Source organism: Bubalus bubalis, chromosome 19 (assembly GCF_019923935.1).
Source record: "Bubalus bubalis isolate 160015118507 breed Murrah chromosome 19, NDDB_SH_1, whole genome shotgun sequence".
Taxonomy (NCBI): domain Eukaryota; kingdom Metazoa; phylum Chordata; class Mammalia; order Artiodactyla; family Bovidae; genus Bubalus; species Bubalus bubalis.
In genome coordinates, this window is record NC_059175.1 from 9,041,907 (window position 1) to 9,059,550 (window position 17,644).

The following is a 17,644-nucleotide window of genomic DNA, read 5'->3' on the forward strand; positions in this document are numbered from 1 at the left end:
AAATGGCCCAGGATTGGTCAGTTTCACTATGAAGTCTACCTTCAGTAGGATTTTGATCAGTCTGTCATGAGTATTATCTATAGAAGCAAAGAGCAAATGCCTACACCAAAAGGTCCTTAAGTTCATGGCAGGATAAAATGTCCTGCTTTGGGAAAGGGATCATGTCGGCCTTCACCCTGTGGCAACTGAAGGGCCTTTGGTAGTGCCTTGTACTTTGTAGATGCTCAATATGGATTTGGTAAATTAATGGATGGAGAATCCATGTGGGTTCTATAGCTTGAGAATGCCTTCTGGAAGAGATGACACATGAGTTGGATAGAAAAGAGTGAACAGAGAAAGAATGAAGGCATTTTAGGTGGGAGGAGAAAGGGATACATAATGGGCTGAGCAAAAGCTTGGAGCTTGGTCTAAATGAGTGTCTGGGACTAAGTGGATGGCATTGGAGAAAAAGCAGTCTTCACAGGAGGTGACATAATGTGAATGAGGTAGTGAGTTAAGTGAGTGCTCATCCTCCGATATGTTCCCTACGGGCACACAGTGGGGGATAAGATAAATGTGGCCCCTGAATCTTCCCTGGTGGCTCAGTTGGTAAAGAATCTGCCTGCAGTGCAGGAGACCCAGGTTCGATCCCTGGGTCAGAAAGATCCCCTGGAGAAGGAAATGGCAACCCACTCCAGTGTTCTTGCCTGGAAAATCCTATGGACAGAGGAGTCTGGCGGGCTACAGTCCATGGGGTCACAAGAGTCGGACACAACTTAGCAACTAAAGCACCACCAGGCACACAGTGGGGGATAAGATAAATGTGGCCCCTGTATCTAGTGAAAAATGCAAACAGGCAAAACAGGAGTGCGATAAGTGTGTTGATGAGTGAAGTACAGGGATACACAGGTAGCTCCCCTTACCTAGACTGGAGGGTGTAGCTGGATCCAGAACTTCCTAGCTGAAAAGATGTCCTGAAAGATGGGTGGGAGGGAAGAAGGGATGTGGTGTGGGGTGGGGCTGGATGGGCAAACCGGGGGCCAGATTCCAAAAGGCCGGCTATGCCTTGTTAGAGTCTGCGCTTCACCCGGAGGGACATGAAGAGCCCTCGGGAGGTTCAAACAGGCTAGAGGTCAGATCTCTTTTGGAAACCGCACTGTGGCTTCAGTAGAGAGAAGAGCAGATGACTGATGATGGTGATTTTTATTAGGGAAGCAGCAAAGGCAAAGGACAAATTTAAAAAGCTCGCTGGAAAAAACGAGCTGTGGTAGTTTAAAACATCCGTGAATTCTTTGACCTCACCACCACTGAAAGGCGGAACGTGTGCTCCCGTCCTTGAATCTGGCTGGGCCCGGGACTTGAGTGGAGGTGATGCGCAGTGGCTTTTGAGACTAGGCCATGGAAAGTTACAGCTTCTGCCTGGCCCTCTGGGGACACTCACTCCCTAGTACCAAGCTCTGTGCTGTCAGGGAGCCACATGTGGACGTTCAGGCTCCGGCCGAGCGGAGGCATCGACGGCCAGAAACATTAACTGAAGTCTTTGAGGTGACTGCCTGGCTGGGCCCCATCAATTCTAATGAACTGATTGGTCTTGTTTTAAGCCATTATGTTTTGGAGTGTTTTTGACACAGCAGTAACCAGACCACTGCCCTGGTATCACCCAATTGGGGAGATATCTTTTCATCTCCTTCTCAGCTGTACTCACCATGATTTTTGGCTTCTGTAGCAACAGACATTTACAGGAAGTGAAAATAATCTACAAAGGCACGTAATAGAGTTGGGGGAGAAGATTTCTGTCCATCAAATATTCTCATTAATAGAATAAGTACATGCTTTAGGCAGATTGAGCTTCTCAGTTGGCGCTAAATACTGGAGAGTATGTGGATGCTTTAGGTAAACTATTGATCACAGAGAAACACCGTTTTTCAAAGAAACTACCGTTTTAAAGAAATGGTCACTGTATACTGAGCATACTTTTTTTTAAAAGTCTTCAGAGTCCTCAATTATTTTGAGGTAGAACATTATACACACCGGTTACCTCAGTATTGAGTTGCCCCTCAGTAAGACTTCTGGGAAGAGGTCAAAGAGCCCGGTTTCAGAGTCCGCAGAAAACCACAGCCACCAGCGACTCAAAGCAACAAGGCTCAGGGAGGTCACGGCTCCTATTCATTGTTCACAAAATTCTTTTTTTTTTGGCTAATGAATAGTTGTTAGCTAACAACAACCAAGGCCATGTTCACCCAGGGCATTTTAATGTTCTCCATGGATGCTGGAGAAGATAAAAGATAAGTTGAGGGACAGGAAGCATGCCCTATTATTTCCCAAGACTTTGAAGACGGAGAAATTCAAATGCTTTTCTCTTTTACAAAATACCAGACTCATGTAAGATGTAATTAAGATTCTATGAAAGCAGAGAATTTTCTTTAAATGACGCTTATGCTTCATAGAGCATAGGCTAAAGAAATTCTTTTGATATTTCTAAACAGGAGGAGGAACTCATGTGTTTATATAATTCTTCAGCTAGGTGCAAAACTCGGAATGTAGTAATAACAGTTAACGGTTATACAGCACTTACTTCGTGCAGGCAAAATTGTTTGCTTTGCATTTATTACCTCATTCCATCCTCACAGCAAGTCTACGGGGTGGCGCTACTATTATCCCTGTTTAACACACAAAGAGAGTGAAGGGAAACCCTGGCCACAGGGTGAGTCATGGAGCCCCAACGCCCTGTCTCTGTTGCACCCCTTCTTTCTTCTCTGAGGAGACACAGTGTGGCACAGGGTGGCGGGCAGGAGACTAGGAATCTGGATTTTAATCTCGGCTCTACCTGAGACTGCTGCTGCTGCTAAGTCGCTTCAGTCGTGTCCGACTCTGTGAGATCCCACAGACAGCAGCCCACTAGGCTCCTCTGTCCCTGGGATTCTCCAGGCAAGAACACTGGAGTGGGTTGCCATTTTCTTCTCCAGTGCATGAAAGTGAAAAGTGAAAGGGAAGTCGCTCAGTCGTGTCCGACCCTCAGCGACCCCATGGACTGCAGCCCACCAGGCTCCTCCGTCCATGGGATTTTCCAGGCAAGAGTACTGGAGTGGGGTGCCATTGCCTTCTCCCTACCTGAGACTACTTATGCCAATTTGGACGAGTCATTTCCTCGACCTGAAGGGGAAACTTAGAAGATTCCTCCTACTCTAGAACTTCTGGTTCTGTGAACAGTTCTCGCCTCAGAATAACATCAAGTGAGAGTTAGCCCTGGTTTTAGAGGCAGCACTGAATAGGGAGTCTGCAGCGCTCCAGGAAGATGGCTGGGAGGTCGCAGCGCCGTGGGGCCCTCAGACCCCTCAGGGGCTGGGCTGCAAACCTTCAAGAGACAGGTCTCTACAAGGAAGCTCTGACCTGCTGTCATGACAAATCTATTTAAAAAATAAAAATAAAGCATCCAAGGAGAGAAAAGAGAAAATCATTAACAAATGAGACAAAATATAGGACCAAGTATTATGACCTACATAGAAAACTGAAGAATACAGAGAGCGATATGAGGTTATATTGACTTTTATTTTGAAAAGCATGTAGATTGCCAGTGACCAAAGTGATAATCATCTAAATTTTGGCTTATTATCAGTTCTGAGAGTTAAATTCTGGTTTTGTTTGTCCTGCTGAGAAAACAAAACGTTTTCTCAGGACACTTTCAATTTCTTAATTCATTTCTGAAAAAAAACTTGACCCTACTGAACCTTGAAGTGAAAATTTCAAAACAGTATGCAGAGTCACATAGGCACTATTATTTTACAGCTGGAAAAATGAGGGCTCTGGTGTCTTGTCCAGGGTCCCAGGTAACAATGACAGAAGCAGTGAGAAAATCCTGGACTGTTTTCCAGGATGGTAGCGTAGGGTTTCAGACCTCCTTAATTCAGTAAGGCTATAATCTGCAAGTAATTACTCCCCTGAAAACTAGTCAGATGGCCACTTACAGTGAAATTCCTTCCTGCTAGTGCTTACTGGGTTCCACGCTGGTTCTGGGAGCTGGACTGGAACCTGGTGCCATGTTCCTTCAAGGATCCTCAGCCCTTTTCACAGAGAAGCCTCCTTCCTTCGGGAGCCGAGCTTTCCACTTCCTGTGTCTAGAGCTTCATGGCGGCACAAAATATGAATGTCTCAAGGCAGCACGCCAGCACTCAGTGAGCTTGGAAATTCAAGGAGACCAAGCGTTGATTCGTATAGTGTCCACTGGAATACAATGCCTGATTTCCTAGGAAGCCAGTGAGTCACCGAAGGCAGACCCCCTCCAACTCAGACCCACAGGAAGTTTGAACCCAGGGCTACTCAGCCCACAGGGACTGGCTGAGTGGCTTGAAGGTCCGACGGCTGACTGTCCTCTTGTTTAGCAGCACTGTGTGGGACTGCCTGTCGCTGGGAGTGTGGCAGAGCAGGGCATCCAAAGTGTATGCGGTGACCTGGCCACTTATGTGCAGTTTCTTGTTAAGCTCATCAAACTCGGCCAGGAGAGCAGGCACGTCCTTCACTTTTTCCCTCACTTTGACCAGCTGAAAAAAAGGCAAGAAGAGTGTATAGTTACATCCCTGCAAGACTTCTTCCTTGTTCTTTTTATCCTCCAAGCAGCAGAGAGATACATGCCAAAAAAAAGTAGTGTGTGCACTTAAGTGGTAAAAATGAGGATCCTGGGGCAGAGGCATGAATGACAATAAGGGATCCCACAAGCTTCAGACAACATTCGGATTAGTACTCGAAAACCATCCCTGATATTTTATAAAAGGTGGAGGTGGAGGTTCAAGTGGCACATACTACACAGTGAAACATACCAGGGAAAGGAGGTCAAGAGCGTGGAGTCAAGTGCGTCCAGTTTAACGGTCAGAGTAGGAGGCAGGGCCAGATGATGTAGGGCTTTCTAGCTCATGGTAAGTTTTTTGGAATTATTCTAAAAGCCATCAGAGGGTCCAAACAAGGACATATCTGATGTAGATTTTAAAAGGCTGTATGGAGAACTAGAGGTACAAGGATGTGGAGACTAATCCAGGGGTGGCTGTCATCAGGCAGGTGATGGTTTAGACTGAGAAATGTATAGAAAAGATGGAGAAGTAGATGTAAATATTAGAAATCTATTTTGGAGATTAAACTGAAAGGATTTATTGTTGAAGGGGAGAGGGAGGCATCAGAGATAGCTTTCCAGTTTGGGCTTTAGTAACCTGGTGATGGGGGTGGTCACTGTCTGATATGGGGAAGACGGGAGGGTGAGATTTAGGGAGGGAAGACCTAGAGCTGTGTTTTAGGCAAGACTGAGGTGTCTGCGAGACATCCAGGGTCTGAGGCATGGGGGCAAGGTCTAGACCAGGGGTGTAAATATTAGCACCGTAAGTATATGAATGGGATTTAAGTCTGTAGAAATGGGTAAACTCAGAATTAGAATGTGAAACTACCTTCTGAACAAAATCACCATTTTACGTACTTTAGTTCTTTTTAATGATACAACAACATTCTTGATATTTAGAACTAGCTCAAAAGCTGCTGGAGTTTTAGGGATCAATTCACTTCTCAAGCAGATCCCCAAGTGGCCTCATAGCAAGCAGGGGACACACTGAACCAGAGGGTGAGCTTTCTAAGTAAATCAGGCTTAGGGGGGAAAGTCAGAGGAAAACCATCAGTATTTTCCAGTGTGAAGTTTGTCTAGATGCTTTGAAGTAAAGTGAAGTGAAAGTTGCTCAGTCGTGTCCGACTCTGTGTAACCCCATGGACTCTATGGTCCATGGGATTGTAATCTGGGCAGCATATTGATGGGGCAGGTCTAAGGGAAGGACTGATTAACATGAGTGCTAGTGAGAACACTGAAGTTGTGTCAGTGCTGCACACACGTGCACACGATTGTGTATGTTAAGACTAGCTTACCTCTCTAGTTTCCCTGCTTTTCTCAACATATTCCAAAAAGGCTTAGGTAAGTCACAACCCACGAAGAGTGAAGATCTCAGATAGATCTTTACACTTAATCATGACCAGTTAGCTTCTCCACAGGCTCCCTCTGCCAGCCTTCAGCTGGGGGTGAGGGCGGGGACAGGGCTGGGAGGGCCGCCGTGTGGCAGAGGGGAGGCTGCTGCCACTGTGCTCTGCTGCCAACCTGCCATCTTGGGTGCCAGCTGGGACCCAGCCAGCACCCAGCTGCACAAGGCTGGGGAAGAGGGAGAAAAACAGGGGGAGGACCAACCAACAGGCCCCTGGATTAGTCAAAATGACATCACCAGTATCCTTACCAACAAAGTGATCCCTGCCAATAATTTATGATTTCTTTACCGTCTCTTTCCCCCTTTTAGGTTATATGACTGCTGCTGCTGCTGCTGCTAAGCCACTTCAGTCGTGTCCGACTCTGTGCGACCCCATAGACGGCAGCCCACCAGGCTCCCCTGTCCCTGGGATTCTCTAGACAAGAACACTGGAATGGGTTGCCATTTCCTTCTCCAATGAAAGTGAAAAGTGAAAGTGAAGTCACTCAGTCGAGTCTGACTCTTTGCGACCCCGTGGACTGCAGCCTACCAGGCTCCTCCGTCTGTGGGATTTTCCAGGCAAGAGTAGCAATGTATAAACTACTAGTTTCAAATGACTTATGATAATTCCTCTTTCTGTACTTAAGCCATACTTTAAAACTAAAGTATGACATTTGTTTCATTTTGCTCTCAGTGTTTAGAAATTGCCTTTTTTTATTTAATTTTATAATCTTGCAAAAAGTTGTATGTTCCATCAGTTCGTTTGTTCAGGAGCTTAGAGAAGCTTTACTCTGGTTTCATATCTGGCAGGTCTAGCACCTCTTCTTTCACAGTTTTCCCAGCTCTTTTGCTAGTTTGCTCTTTATACTAAACCTTAACTACAGAAAAAACCTAATAGTATTTTTATTGGAATGTTACATTATCACATTAACTTGGGAAGGGCTGATTTTGTGAGCTTGTCTCTTCCTATCTAAACACTTGCCATATCTTTTCACTTGTTTAAGTAGGGGAATTTTTTGGGTTTTTTTTTTTGAGGATGAGAGATACTAGAGCCTACTGTTTGCCTGTGGGATGATTCGCAGTGAAGGCGAACAATAGAGATGATGCTCAGAAGGTGATCCCACTTCTGGGCTCATGCCCGGGGCGGGGTCAGAGGGGCTGGGCTCCCAGGCTCTGGAGCGGGGCCTGCAGTCACCACAGCTTCAGGAGGGAAGACCAAGGGGCATGGGAGAGGGGCAAGGAGGTGTCATTGTGGCAGCGGGTCTCCTCTGATTGCTTCTGTTACCTCTGTGCGACAGGAAGCAAGGTCATCAGCTGAGAGTAAGGAATAGGGTGAAGGAACTGGATGCTTGAGGAGAAAGGAAAAAGAAAACCAAAAAAAGAGCTGACACCCATGAACACAGTGTGGGGAAACGAACAATGCAGAAGAAATGAGTCTTCCTAGAATTTCAGAGGACACGTCCTGTTAGAGGGGAAGTCTTTGCATGCACATGTGGAAGTCTTACAGCAGGAACGACAGAGAGGTGGCCGGATTTACCAGGCTCTGTAAGGAGGCGGCCTGCAGGGTTAAGGCACCAAGTGAGCCTCTGAGGGTGCTCCTGCTCCTTCACCTGAGTTCTGCAGAAACCGCACACTTACCACTTCTTCTGAGAATACATGTCTTTTCACAAATCTTGATAGATTTCCTTCTGTGGCATCCTTTAATATGTCTATTAGAGTTTTCAACATATTTGACTGGATATGGATCATAATCTGAATAAAAAGAAGAAACAAGAGAAACGAAACTGAGCCCGTAATCAGCACTGAGAAATGCACCCTGCGAGAGAAGGAAATGGCAGCCCACTCCAGCGTTCTTGCCTGGAGAATCCCAGGGACGGGGGAGCCTGGTGGGCTGCCGTCTATAGGGTCGCATAGAGTCGGACATGACTGAAAGTGACTTAGCAGCAGCAGCAGCATGAAACCCTATGCTTTTCATGTTATTTCCAAATCATTTGTGTGCACAGGTTCAAAAGTGCTTTGAATGAATGCCCACCAGCCAAAAATCATATTTTCCAATAGCTAATAAGAACACCACAGCTTCAGAACTTGTCACAAGGCAGGAATGGTAAGAACAGGGATCCTGGAGTCTGACACACTTGGGTCAGAACCCTGGCTCTGGCAGTTATAGCTCGGTGACTCTTGCCAGGTGTTCGATCTTTCAATATCTTTTTTTGTAAAATGAGGAAAATACCTTTACAGCTCACATTTTGTGTTATTGTGAACATTAAACATCAACACACAGGAGGTCCTCAGTGAACATTACTATTAGTTTCTTCCTCCTATTTCCTCTGGAGTCAGAGAATATGACAATCAGACAATCTCATAAGACTGGCTCTGGGGCAAAAGATACCTTTACCTTTTTAATTTTTTTGGTTAGGAAATTGCAAGCATAGAGATTGTTCAAGCATAAAGTGGAAGCTGATTAAAGTCTTAATGAGGCCCTCCTATTTATATTATAGTTATCAAACTGGGTACTGAACTTGGCTTTCAAAATGATACCACTAACTACTTTCCATCATATACAATTAACATACCGGAAAAAAAGAACACATTTCCACTGCACCCCATTACCAATGTTCATTGGTATAATTTGAAGAATACAGTAAAGTTGAAAGAAAATGAGAATAATTCAGAATTCACCAACTAATGTTAACCATTGTTTATAATCTCATCTATTATCCTCCAAATCTATTAATTTCTCCAGTTCTGTTTTTTGATCAATTATTATGAAATGAATACTTTCTCATAGCATCAGGAAGTTTTAGAAAAAAATAAAACCTCATTTTTTAAATGATGAATGCATAGCAATCCATCATATAAATAACACATCAAATAGAGCAATACCATCTTTATCAATAAATGTTCAGATATTTTAAAAAAATTGTTACTTTCTTAGACTTGACTCCCATAAGTGACATTATAAAATCAAAAGGTATAAACATTTTTAAGGCTCTCTAGGAAAGAGATTTTCTGGAAGAGATGTTCCATTTTTGCAAAACTAGCTAAATTTTCTTACTAGTCCATTTTATTTTCTTACTAGTCCTTTTTATAATATTGTATGCTTGCTGAGCATACAATCAGGATGAGGGGTTATCTTTGGTTCTACAGAACAGAATGAAATGACCCCAAGTAGCCAGCTCCAAAGGACCTGATCTAAGTTCAGTGTTCAGAACACAGGCAGAATTCTTTGTCAGGAGAGAACACTCCATGGGTTTCTCACAGTCAGGTGGAAGCACTGCCTTTAGTCCAGACTGTATTTTCAAGGATCTTTGTACAACCAGCAGCGTGGGAAGACAGACAGTATTTAATGCAAAGCTGAGGGCAGGTATACTTACTGCCCATTTTAAAAGATTTGAGTTTTCCAAGTTCATGGTTCCTCTCTTAAAACATAAACCCCTGTGTGTGCAAGAGACGTATGGACCTCTTCATGTTGCTCTGTGGGAACTGGGCTCAAGAAACTGAAGCAAAAATGCTCATCCTCTGGCCGCTGCTCTTGCTGTGAGTAGTAAACCATCCTTCATCTCTTGGTGTCTCGTGTTCTCTACCAGCATCCAGGAAACTGTGGCAGGTTGACTTATTAGCTTGGAAGTGGAGTAAAATCTCCAAGTCTTAATAGTTCTTAAACAGTTTTGTTAATAAAAACCAACCCCAATTTGGTTAGCAGTGGTCTGTCATGTCAAAGGCAAGGACAAGTCTATCTTGTTGATGCTACATCTGCAGTGCCTGGCACTGAGCAAACCCTCAATAAGAAATGAGAAAGGGAGTGTAGGTCCCCAAGCAATTTGCAAGGGTAAACCTCCTGGAGCTCATGCTAGATACTTATCAATGATATGCATCTGGAAGATTTCAGCTGTTCTTTCCCAGTTTCTCTCTTGCCTCCAGCAGCTATCTCTGATTCAACAGGGATTTCAAGAGTGAGGTTCAGTACCTTGAACTGTATTGATGAAGGGCAACATAGATGAGGCAGTTACTGATGAAAGGCAGAGAGAAAATTTAAAGCTAGAAGCTGGTCTCAAACTGAAGTCTCAGGGTACAATTAGAAAAGCTAAATCAGGGTACAGTGCTTTGCTTTCATCTTACAGATTTCAAACAAAAGACTAGGAAAATTGAATTAGCAAGGAGCAGGGGGAATTTTGGTTAAGTAAAACTACTCATAGAACAGTTCCCACCCCTCTTATTTTCTGAGACCTCAAGAAATGTTAACAAGTCACTGGACACCTTTGACCAAAAAAGGGAACAGAAGTCCTGAACATGCAAAAATTTGCATTTCTTTTTTCAAGTTTTCTATATTTGAAGTAGAACAGCATAGTGTGGTAGAGATTGCTAATTTTCTAACCAGTATCCATTTTCCTTTTTTTTTGGATAACTGATGCCATCATGTATAGAACTCAAAACCTGTATTTCTCAGGTTTGTGTGCAACTAGATGTGGCCATGGGATTAAGCTCTTGCTAGTAACATGTTAGTACAAGTTGTTGGGTGAGACATTTGGGAAAGCATTCTTTTTTCTTTTTAGAGGATAACTGCTTTACAGTAAGGAACCAACTTCTCTGTCCTCCTGCATTCTCCTACTTCTTGCTGGAATAGATGTAATGGATGGAAGTCATGTGCTTAGGATGGTGGTGTGGAAATACACAAAGAGGCCAGGTCCCTGATGACATTATGGAATGTCATACCAGACCTACAGCGACCACCTCTGGTTTTCTACTTGGAAGAAAAGGAAAGCCTCTTATTTGTATAGACTTTTGTTATCTTTAGAGTCTGCCTTGCTTCCAATCAAATGTGATTCTTAAGCATATTAAGTGAGATGATGCCACAAAGGGTTTTATAAGAAATTATAAGTCCTGCCTCCTTTCCTACTTGGGCAGCCTAGGAGACTTCCCACCTGAGCTAGGACTTCAGGGTGGCCTTCGTGAGCAGAGAAACAAACATTAAAACACTCACTCGTGTTAGATAAATGATAAAAGCAGTGAAACTGACCCCTTGGAAATTCCCCTGCAGAGTAATTCAGTTCCAAAATGGATGTAGATTTCTACAGAAATGATTAGAATTCAAATAAAATTGGTGGAAAACTCCCCTTTGTTGGCCTCTGCTACTTTTAGACATATTTGGAAGGGAAAAGCAGTCCTCTGACATTGAGCAGCAATGCTCCAGAGGGGGCTATGGTTCTTTTGGGATCGCTGAGTTTAAATTCAGACGGAAGGTCAGGGTTAGCACGCATGTGCCTCGGTGAGATCATGTGCTCCGTCAGTTCCGTGTGAAACGAGCACGAGCTGGGAAATGGGAAACCAGGTCCTCTGGGCTGCATCAGCAGCAGGAGCAATTTCAATGAAAAGAAAATTAGGTTGAGGAGGAAAAATTAGGTAAGTTCAAATTCCAACTGGCAGCAAGAAAATATTTTAGTCTAAGGCATGAATTTTTAAAGATCAGGAAAAAAAAACAACTTCATTTATTTCTGCTGATACTGACTGAACAGACTCTCTATTCAGCCTACTTGTCAGGTTTCCATTTCTGAATAATTAACAAATCGCCCTTATGGATTCTAAGTAGATGACTCAGCCTTGGAGAAGCTAGGGCCAAATAAATTATTTTTTAAAGACCTGTTCTAATAGCTGCTGCTGCTGCTGCTGCTAAGTCACTTCAGTCGTGTCCGACTCTGTGCGACCCCACAGACGGCAGCCCACCAGGCTCCCCCGTCCCTGGGATTCTCCAGGCAAGAACACTGGAGTGGGGTGCCATTGCCTTCTCCGTGCTCTAATAGCAGAGACCCAAAATCTGAAAGATTCCTAAACATGAGAATGGCAACCATCTCTTTTCACCATTCCCAAGAAGAGGAAGCAGGCTTATATTGAAATAGGAGAAATTTACAAAGGACATTTGGAAGAACTGCCTGAGTGACAATTTTTAAACAAGAAAACTCTCTAAGTGTCTGGACAGTGGATAATACCATGACCCAGTTCATGGAGGGGATGATTCATATTCAAGATCAATTCAAGGTTTCTTGGCGCATTTATTGGCTGTCTCCCCTGCCCGCTAGCTCCCGCAGGAGGAGCTGCTGGGCTGCCCTGGCTCACGATCGCACTCCCTACCATGCTCTGGATTTCTCTTCCGACTGAGATGGACACTTTAGCTCTTGGCAGACTTGTGTTTTATTTCTACCACGCCTTTCTCATTTGGGGGAAAAAAATCATTACTAGAGTCTCATAACAACTGTGAGAGCAAGCCAAGGATTGAACAGATGAGGAATGTAAATTCAAGGACATGAAATATGTGTACCAACAGCAGATTCATTTTTTAAAATCCAGTCCTGTGTTCCCTTCCTTATGCAGAAGGAGCAGTTAGCTCCAATCCTAGATAAAAGGCACACAGTGCTAATCTCTGTAGGTCTGGAGTGGTGGGGAAACCCTAGGCTTTGTAGTCAAACAGATTTGTTTAATTAGCTGCAAGAAGAACCCAGGTAATGTCCTTACCCTTTGAATCTTCATTTTCCACATGTATAATATGCAGGAATACTGTTCTAACAATGTTCTATAAAGTAAACCAATAGATATAAGTACCTAGCATGGTACCTTAGCTAAAATAAATGAAAATTCTGCCAAGCTCACTCCCATTTCTCACCAACCCTTAATGATCTCCCCACACTAACTTCAACTCTAGGAAAGGCTACTAACAATCCACATAAACCTTCTCTCTCACACTCTCCTGGGTTTCTTTCCCACCTGATGCTGTGAACCACTTGGAGTCCTAGCAGTTCTGCGGCTCTCCAGTCATGAGATGAGTGCATCTGCGGTGCAGGCACTCTCTCTCAGAAGCAGATATTTACTCAGAGACCCAGAGCCATTCACATCTGGTAGTAAGCAGAGAAGGAAAAAAAAAAAAAAAAAAATCACATATATGTCTGCTGAAAGATCTGGCTTCCTAGTTTGTTGGGCTTATTGGCTCAAATGACCTGGGATTCTGGACTCTGGACCTTGCCATCTTGGACTCCCAGATCTGCTTCAGCCGAGAGCTTCACAGGCTGGCCCGCAGTTTCTGCTCCGGTGCCCTGTCTTGGGCCAGGGCCTGCCTGCAGGAGGCGAAGGCACGTCGGGCTGTCAGCACCCGTGGGTTTCGACACCCTGCTGCTATTCCTTCCTTGCCTTTTTCTGACGCTTCTTCTGCTTCACCATTGATGCCTTGTAAACTCATTTCTGGGACCTCTTTCTCCCTTTCTTATGACGTTCATCAGTTTATATCAGATCCATTACCAGGTTTTACAGATGAGCTCTTAACTGAGCACTGACACTCATCCCTGCTCGGGGCTCATGCCCTTTGCCAACCACAAGATCTCTGTTAGGGTAATTTTCTAATATTTAGTCTCTTCCCTTCTAAACCCACCTCTCTCTTTTTTCCAGACAGGTTCTCTGCTATCACTGTCTCCATCTTTCTGGTTCCCTAGGTTCATCTTTCCCTCCTGTGTAAGCATTCTGAAAAGTAAATATGAGGTCAGATATATGGTTTTCTTATCTCAGACTTCTTGCTGGAACTTGTTACCCAAAGTTTACCATAAAGGCTTATCTAGTCCTTTTCTTGAAAGTCATCTGGGCACGGATCTGGGGGTGACATTTGAGGGTAATTATGAGCAGAACTAAAAGCATGGAAGCTTGGAGTTCTGCCCAATTCCTATTCCTAGGTCCTAGGATTCATTACAAATAAATAATCCTTTTTATTTAACATATGTCATTTTAAACAAATACTACTGGTATTAGCAAACATCACAGAACACTGATTACATGCCATGCACTAACTGTGCTGTGCTGAGTACTCTATATGCATTATTTATTCAATTCTCATAATGAAAGAAGGTATTACTACTAGTGTTATTTCAGACAAAAGGAAAAATGGGGTTCATAGAGGTTAAGTACCTTTGACTAAGGAATCAGAGTTAGGAGAACTAACTAACCTGCAAACCAGAACCCTCAACAAAATTAATCTCCCAACAGAGAATGCCCTTCCCTCCACCCCTCCAGCCCACAGTCCTGTCCTCCTTCCCAACCTACTCAGCACCTCTCTCCTCCCCAGGCTTTAGCTCCTGCTGGCTGGCCCTTCCCTCCCCAGCCTGGAATACCACTCTGGCTAGGACCTGCTATCCCAGCTCATGGCATCTTGGTGTTCACACATTTCTGCTCTTCTGACAATGTGTTCCTCATCTTGGTCCCTTGATGTTTCAGGAGACTGTAAGTTCTAGGGGCTTTCAACTCCCCACAACACAAATGTAGTCAGCATGTAAGCAGGGCCTCAACAGGGCCTGGCTGAGTGGGTGCTGTGTGTGTCTTTAATGGCAGGAGAGTCTCTCAGTCTTTTCATTGCCCCAAGAAGGTGAGGATGACTTACTGGGTGGACAGGCCACGGCGGGCTGGCAAAGTCAGAATGAGAATAGCGAGCATTTGTTGAGTGTTTACCATGTTGGACACCACTTTATGCACTGTGGATGCGCTGGCTCCATGAGCCGGGTACCACGGATAGGAGGTAGTCAGCACGCAGGCTTTTCGTAGCGTCTCAGTGAAGAGACTGCAGAGCCCATCCCCCGTCTCTCTAAATCGACAGCCTTCTGTAGTCCTGTGTTACACCTGAAGCATTTAGCCAGCTTTTCTGATGAGCATGTCTGTGTTTCCCACCTATTTCTAAACACCTGGAAGCTCATGCTGACTCCTCTCACAGGGCTCTACTATAACTTTCACACGGTGATTGACAAATGAACAGAATGAATAAAGACCTTGGGAGATCAAAAGTCGTTTGTTGTACACAGACCAAAAAAAAAAAAAAAAAAAAACGCTTTTATTACATTTCAAGCCTTACTTTAACCATAAAGAACTTTACTTACATTTAAATTAGTGCAGATTATGCTTTCTGGGTTCATGATTTGAGAAAAAATGGATATAGCTTTTGCCACCTGGTTCTAGAAGGAAGAAAAACAAGTCAGACCCTCAAGTCATATAAACATTACTCTGCTGTAATAAAAATGATTTAAAGATGTCAAGACAGTCCTATCCATGGTGCCCCAGGGTTCTGAAGTCCACAGAGAAAAGAATGTTTTCTAGTAATCAAAAATGAACATTCTGTAAAATGTTTCCTACTGTGGCATATTTCTTAATGTTTTAACAACCTGCTTGAGTTCCACTTTTTAGGATGGAGGCATAAAGTTGGCATGTCCCCTCTCTCATTGGAATGAGCTCTCAAAAAAAAAAAAGCAACTTTGAGAAATAGAAATGCAAACCCATTTTTGGCCTAATTAGAACATAGCAGAAACCTCAAACCAAAGAAGAGGTTTGCGTTGCCAAAAACATTGGAGCTGGAGCTTGGGTGAGCTCTGGACGGAGCAGTAAGAGAAGGACATAGCTGCATAGCCCAGAAGAAGTGCAGAGTTGTCCTCAAAAGTGGGGGCACAGCCAGAAGTACTCACTTTCTCTTTACAATGGTGGTAGGAGAGTTTAGGACTAGTAACGACATCTCTGGATCCTTTTGATGGCAGATGTGAGGCTAATTAAGAATTTACACAGATCAATGGAATAAGATAGAAAACTCAGAAATAAACCCATGCACCTGTAGGTACCTTATTTTTGACAAAGGAGGCAAGAATATACAATGGTGCAAAGACAGCCTCTTCAATAAATGGTGCTGGGAAAACTAGACAGCTATGTGTAAAAGAATGAAATTAGAATGCTTCCTGACACCAAACACAAAGATAAACTCAAAATGGATTAAAGACCTAAATGTAAGACCAGAAACTATAAAACTCTTAGAGGAAAACATAGGCAGTACACTCGATGACATACATAGCAGCAAGATCCTCTATGACCTGCCTCCTAGAGTAATGGAAATAAAAACAAAAGTAAACAAGTGGGACCTGATTAAACTTGAAAGCTTTTGCACAGCAAAGGAAACTATAAGCAAGGTGAAAAGACAACCCTCAGAATGGGAGAAAATAATAGCAAATGAAACAACTGACAAAGGATTAATTTCCAAAATATACAAGCAGCTCATACAACTCAATACCAGAAAAACAAACAACCCAATCAAAAAGTGGGAAAAAGATTTAAACACATGTTTCTCCAAAGAAGACATACAGATGGCTAACAAACACATGAAAAGATGCTCAACATCGCTCATTATTAGAGAAATACAAATCAAAATTACAATGAGATATCACCTCACATGGGTCAGAATGGCCCTCATCAAAAAGTCTACAAATAAGAAATGCTGGAGAGGGTGTGGAGAAAAGGAACACTCTTACACTGTTGGTGGGAATCTAAATTGATACAGCCACTATGGAAGATGGTGTGCCACTGCTGCTGCTGCTGCGTCGCTTCAGTCGTGTCCGCCTCTGTGCGACCCCATAGACGGCAGCCCACCAGGCTCCCCCGTCCCTGGGATTCTCCAGGCAAGAACACTGGAGTGGGTTGCCATTGCCTTCTCCAATGCATGAAAGTGAAAAGTGAAAGGGAAGCCGCTCAGTTGTGTCCGACTCTTCGCGACCCCATGGACTGCAGCCCACCAGGCTCCTCAGTCCATGGGATTTTCCAGACAAGAGTACTGGAGTGGGTTGCCGTCGCCTTCTCCGTGGAAGATGGTATGGAGATTCCTTAAAAAACTAGCAATAAAACCACCATATGACCCAGCAATCCCACTCCTGGGGATATACCCTGAGGAAACCAAAATTGAAAGAGACACATGTACCCCAGTGTTCACTGCAGCACTATTTGCAATAGCTAGAACACGGAAGCAACCTAGATGTCCATCGACAGATGAATGGATAAAGAAGTTGTATAGATACACAATGGAATATTACTCAGCCATAAAAAGGAACCCATTTGAGTCAATTCTAATGAGGTGAATGAACCTAGAACCTATTATACAGAGTGATGTGAGTCAGAAAGATAAATATCATAGTCTAACACATATATATGGAATCTAGAAAAATGGTACTGAAGAATTTACTTACAGGGCAACAATGGAGAAACAGACATAGAGAATAGACTTATGGACATGGGGAGAAGGGAGGAGAGAGTGAGATGCAGGGAAAGAGTAACATGGAAACTTACATTACCATATATAAAATAGATAACCAACGGGAATTTGCTGTATGGCTCAGGAAACTCAAACGGGGGCTCTGTATTAACCTAGAGGGGTGGGATGGGGGGGGAGATGGGAGGAAGCTTCAAAAGGGAGGGGATTTATGTATATCTACGGCTGATTCATGTTGAGGTTTCACAGAAAACAGCAAAATTCTGTAAAGCAATTATCCTTCAATAAAAAATAGATTAATTTAAAAAAATAAAGTAAAAAGAAAAAGAATTTACACAGATCACCCATATTAGCAGGAAATGGCATGTCACTTCCAGCAGCAGTAGGGAAGAGACTTTCCATTCAGAGTCACTTCCATGCCTATTCCCATTGGCCAGGCAGAAACAAAACCAATATGGAAACAAAGCCAGTATAGAAAACCCCATACATAAAGAAAATGCCTGCTACCCAAGACCATGGCAGCATGGCTCAGGTTTCTTCTGACATGAGTCTTCTACAGATGTCTGATCTAAGAGAAACGTTTGTTCTTCAATGATGAATAACCAAAAAGGAACCAGCATGTGATCTATCTATAGACAAC

The 17,644-nt window shown here is 43.6% G+C and overlaps 1 protein-coding gene across 4 annotated transcripts in view; it reads right to left on the reverse strand.

Annotated features, from left to right (window-relative positions):
* Window positions 1–3,509: 3,509 nt before the first annotated feature.
* The window catches only part of PTCD2 (pentatricopeptide repeat domain 2), a 31,491-nt gene continuing 17,356 nt past the window's right edge, over window positions 3,510–17,644 (reverse strand). For all 4 annotated transcript variants that reach the window (XM_044932622.2, XM_044932621.2, XM_025270871.3 and 1 more), the window contains 3 exons: window positions 14,864–14,938; window positions 7,602–7,715; window positions 3,510–4,517 (listed from right to left, as the gene is read on the reverse strand). In XM_044932622.2, the coding sequence (XP_044788557.1) occupies window positions 4,293–4,517; window positions 7,602–7,715; window positions 14,864–14,938 (414 nt within the window). In that variant the 3' untranslated portion in view covers window positions 3,510–4,292. The remainder of the gene's footprint in view (window positions 4,518–7,601; window positions 7,716–14,863; window positions 14,939–17,644) is intronic.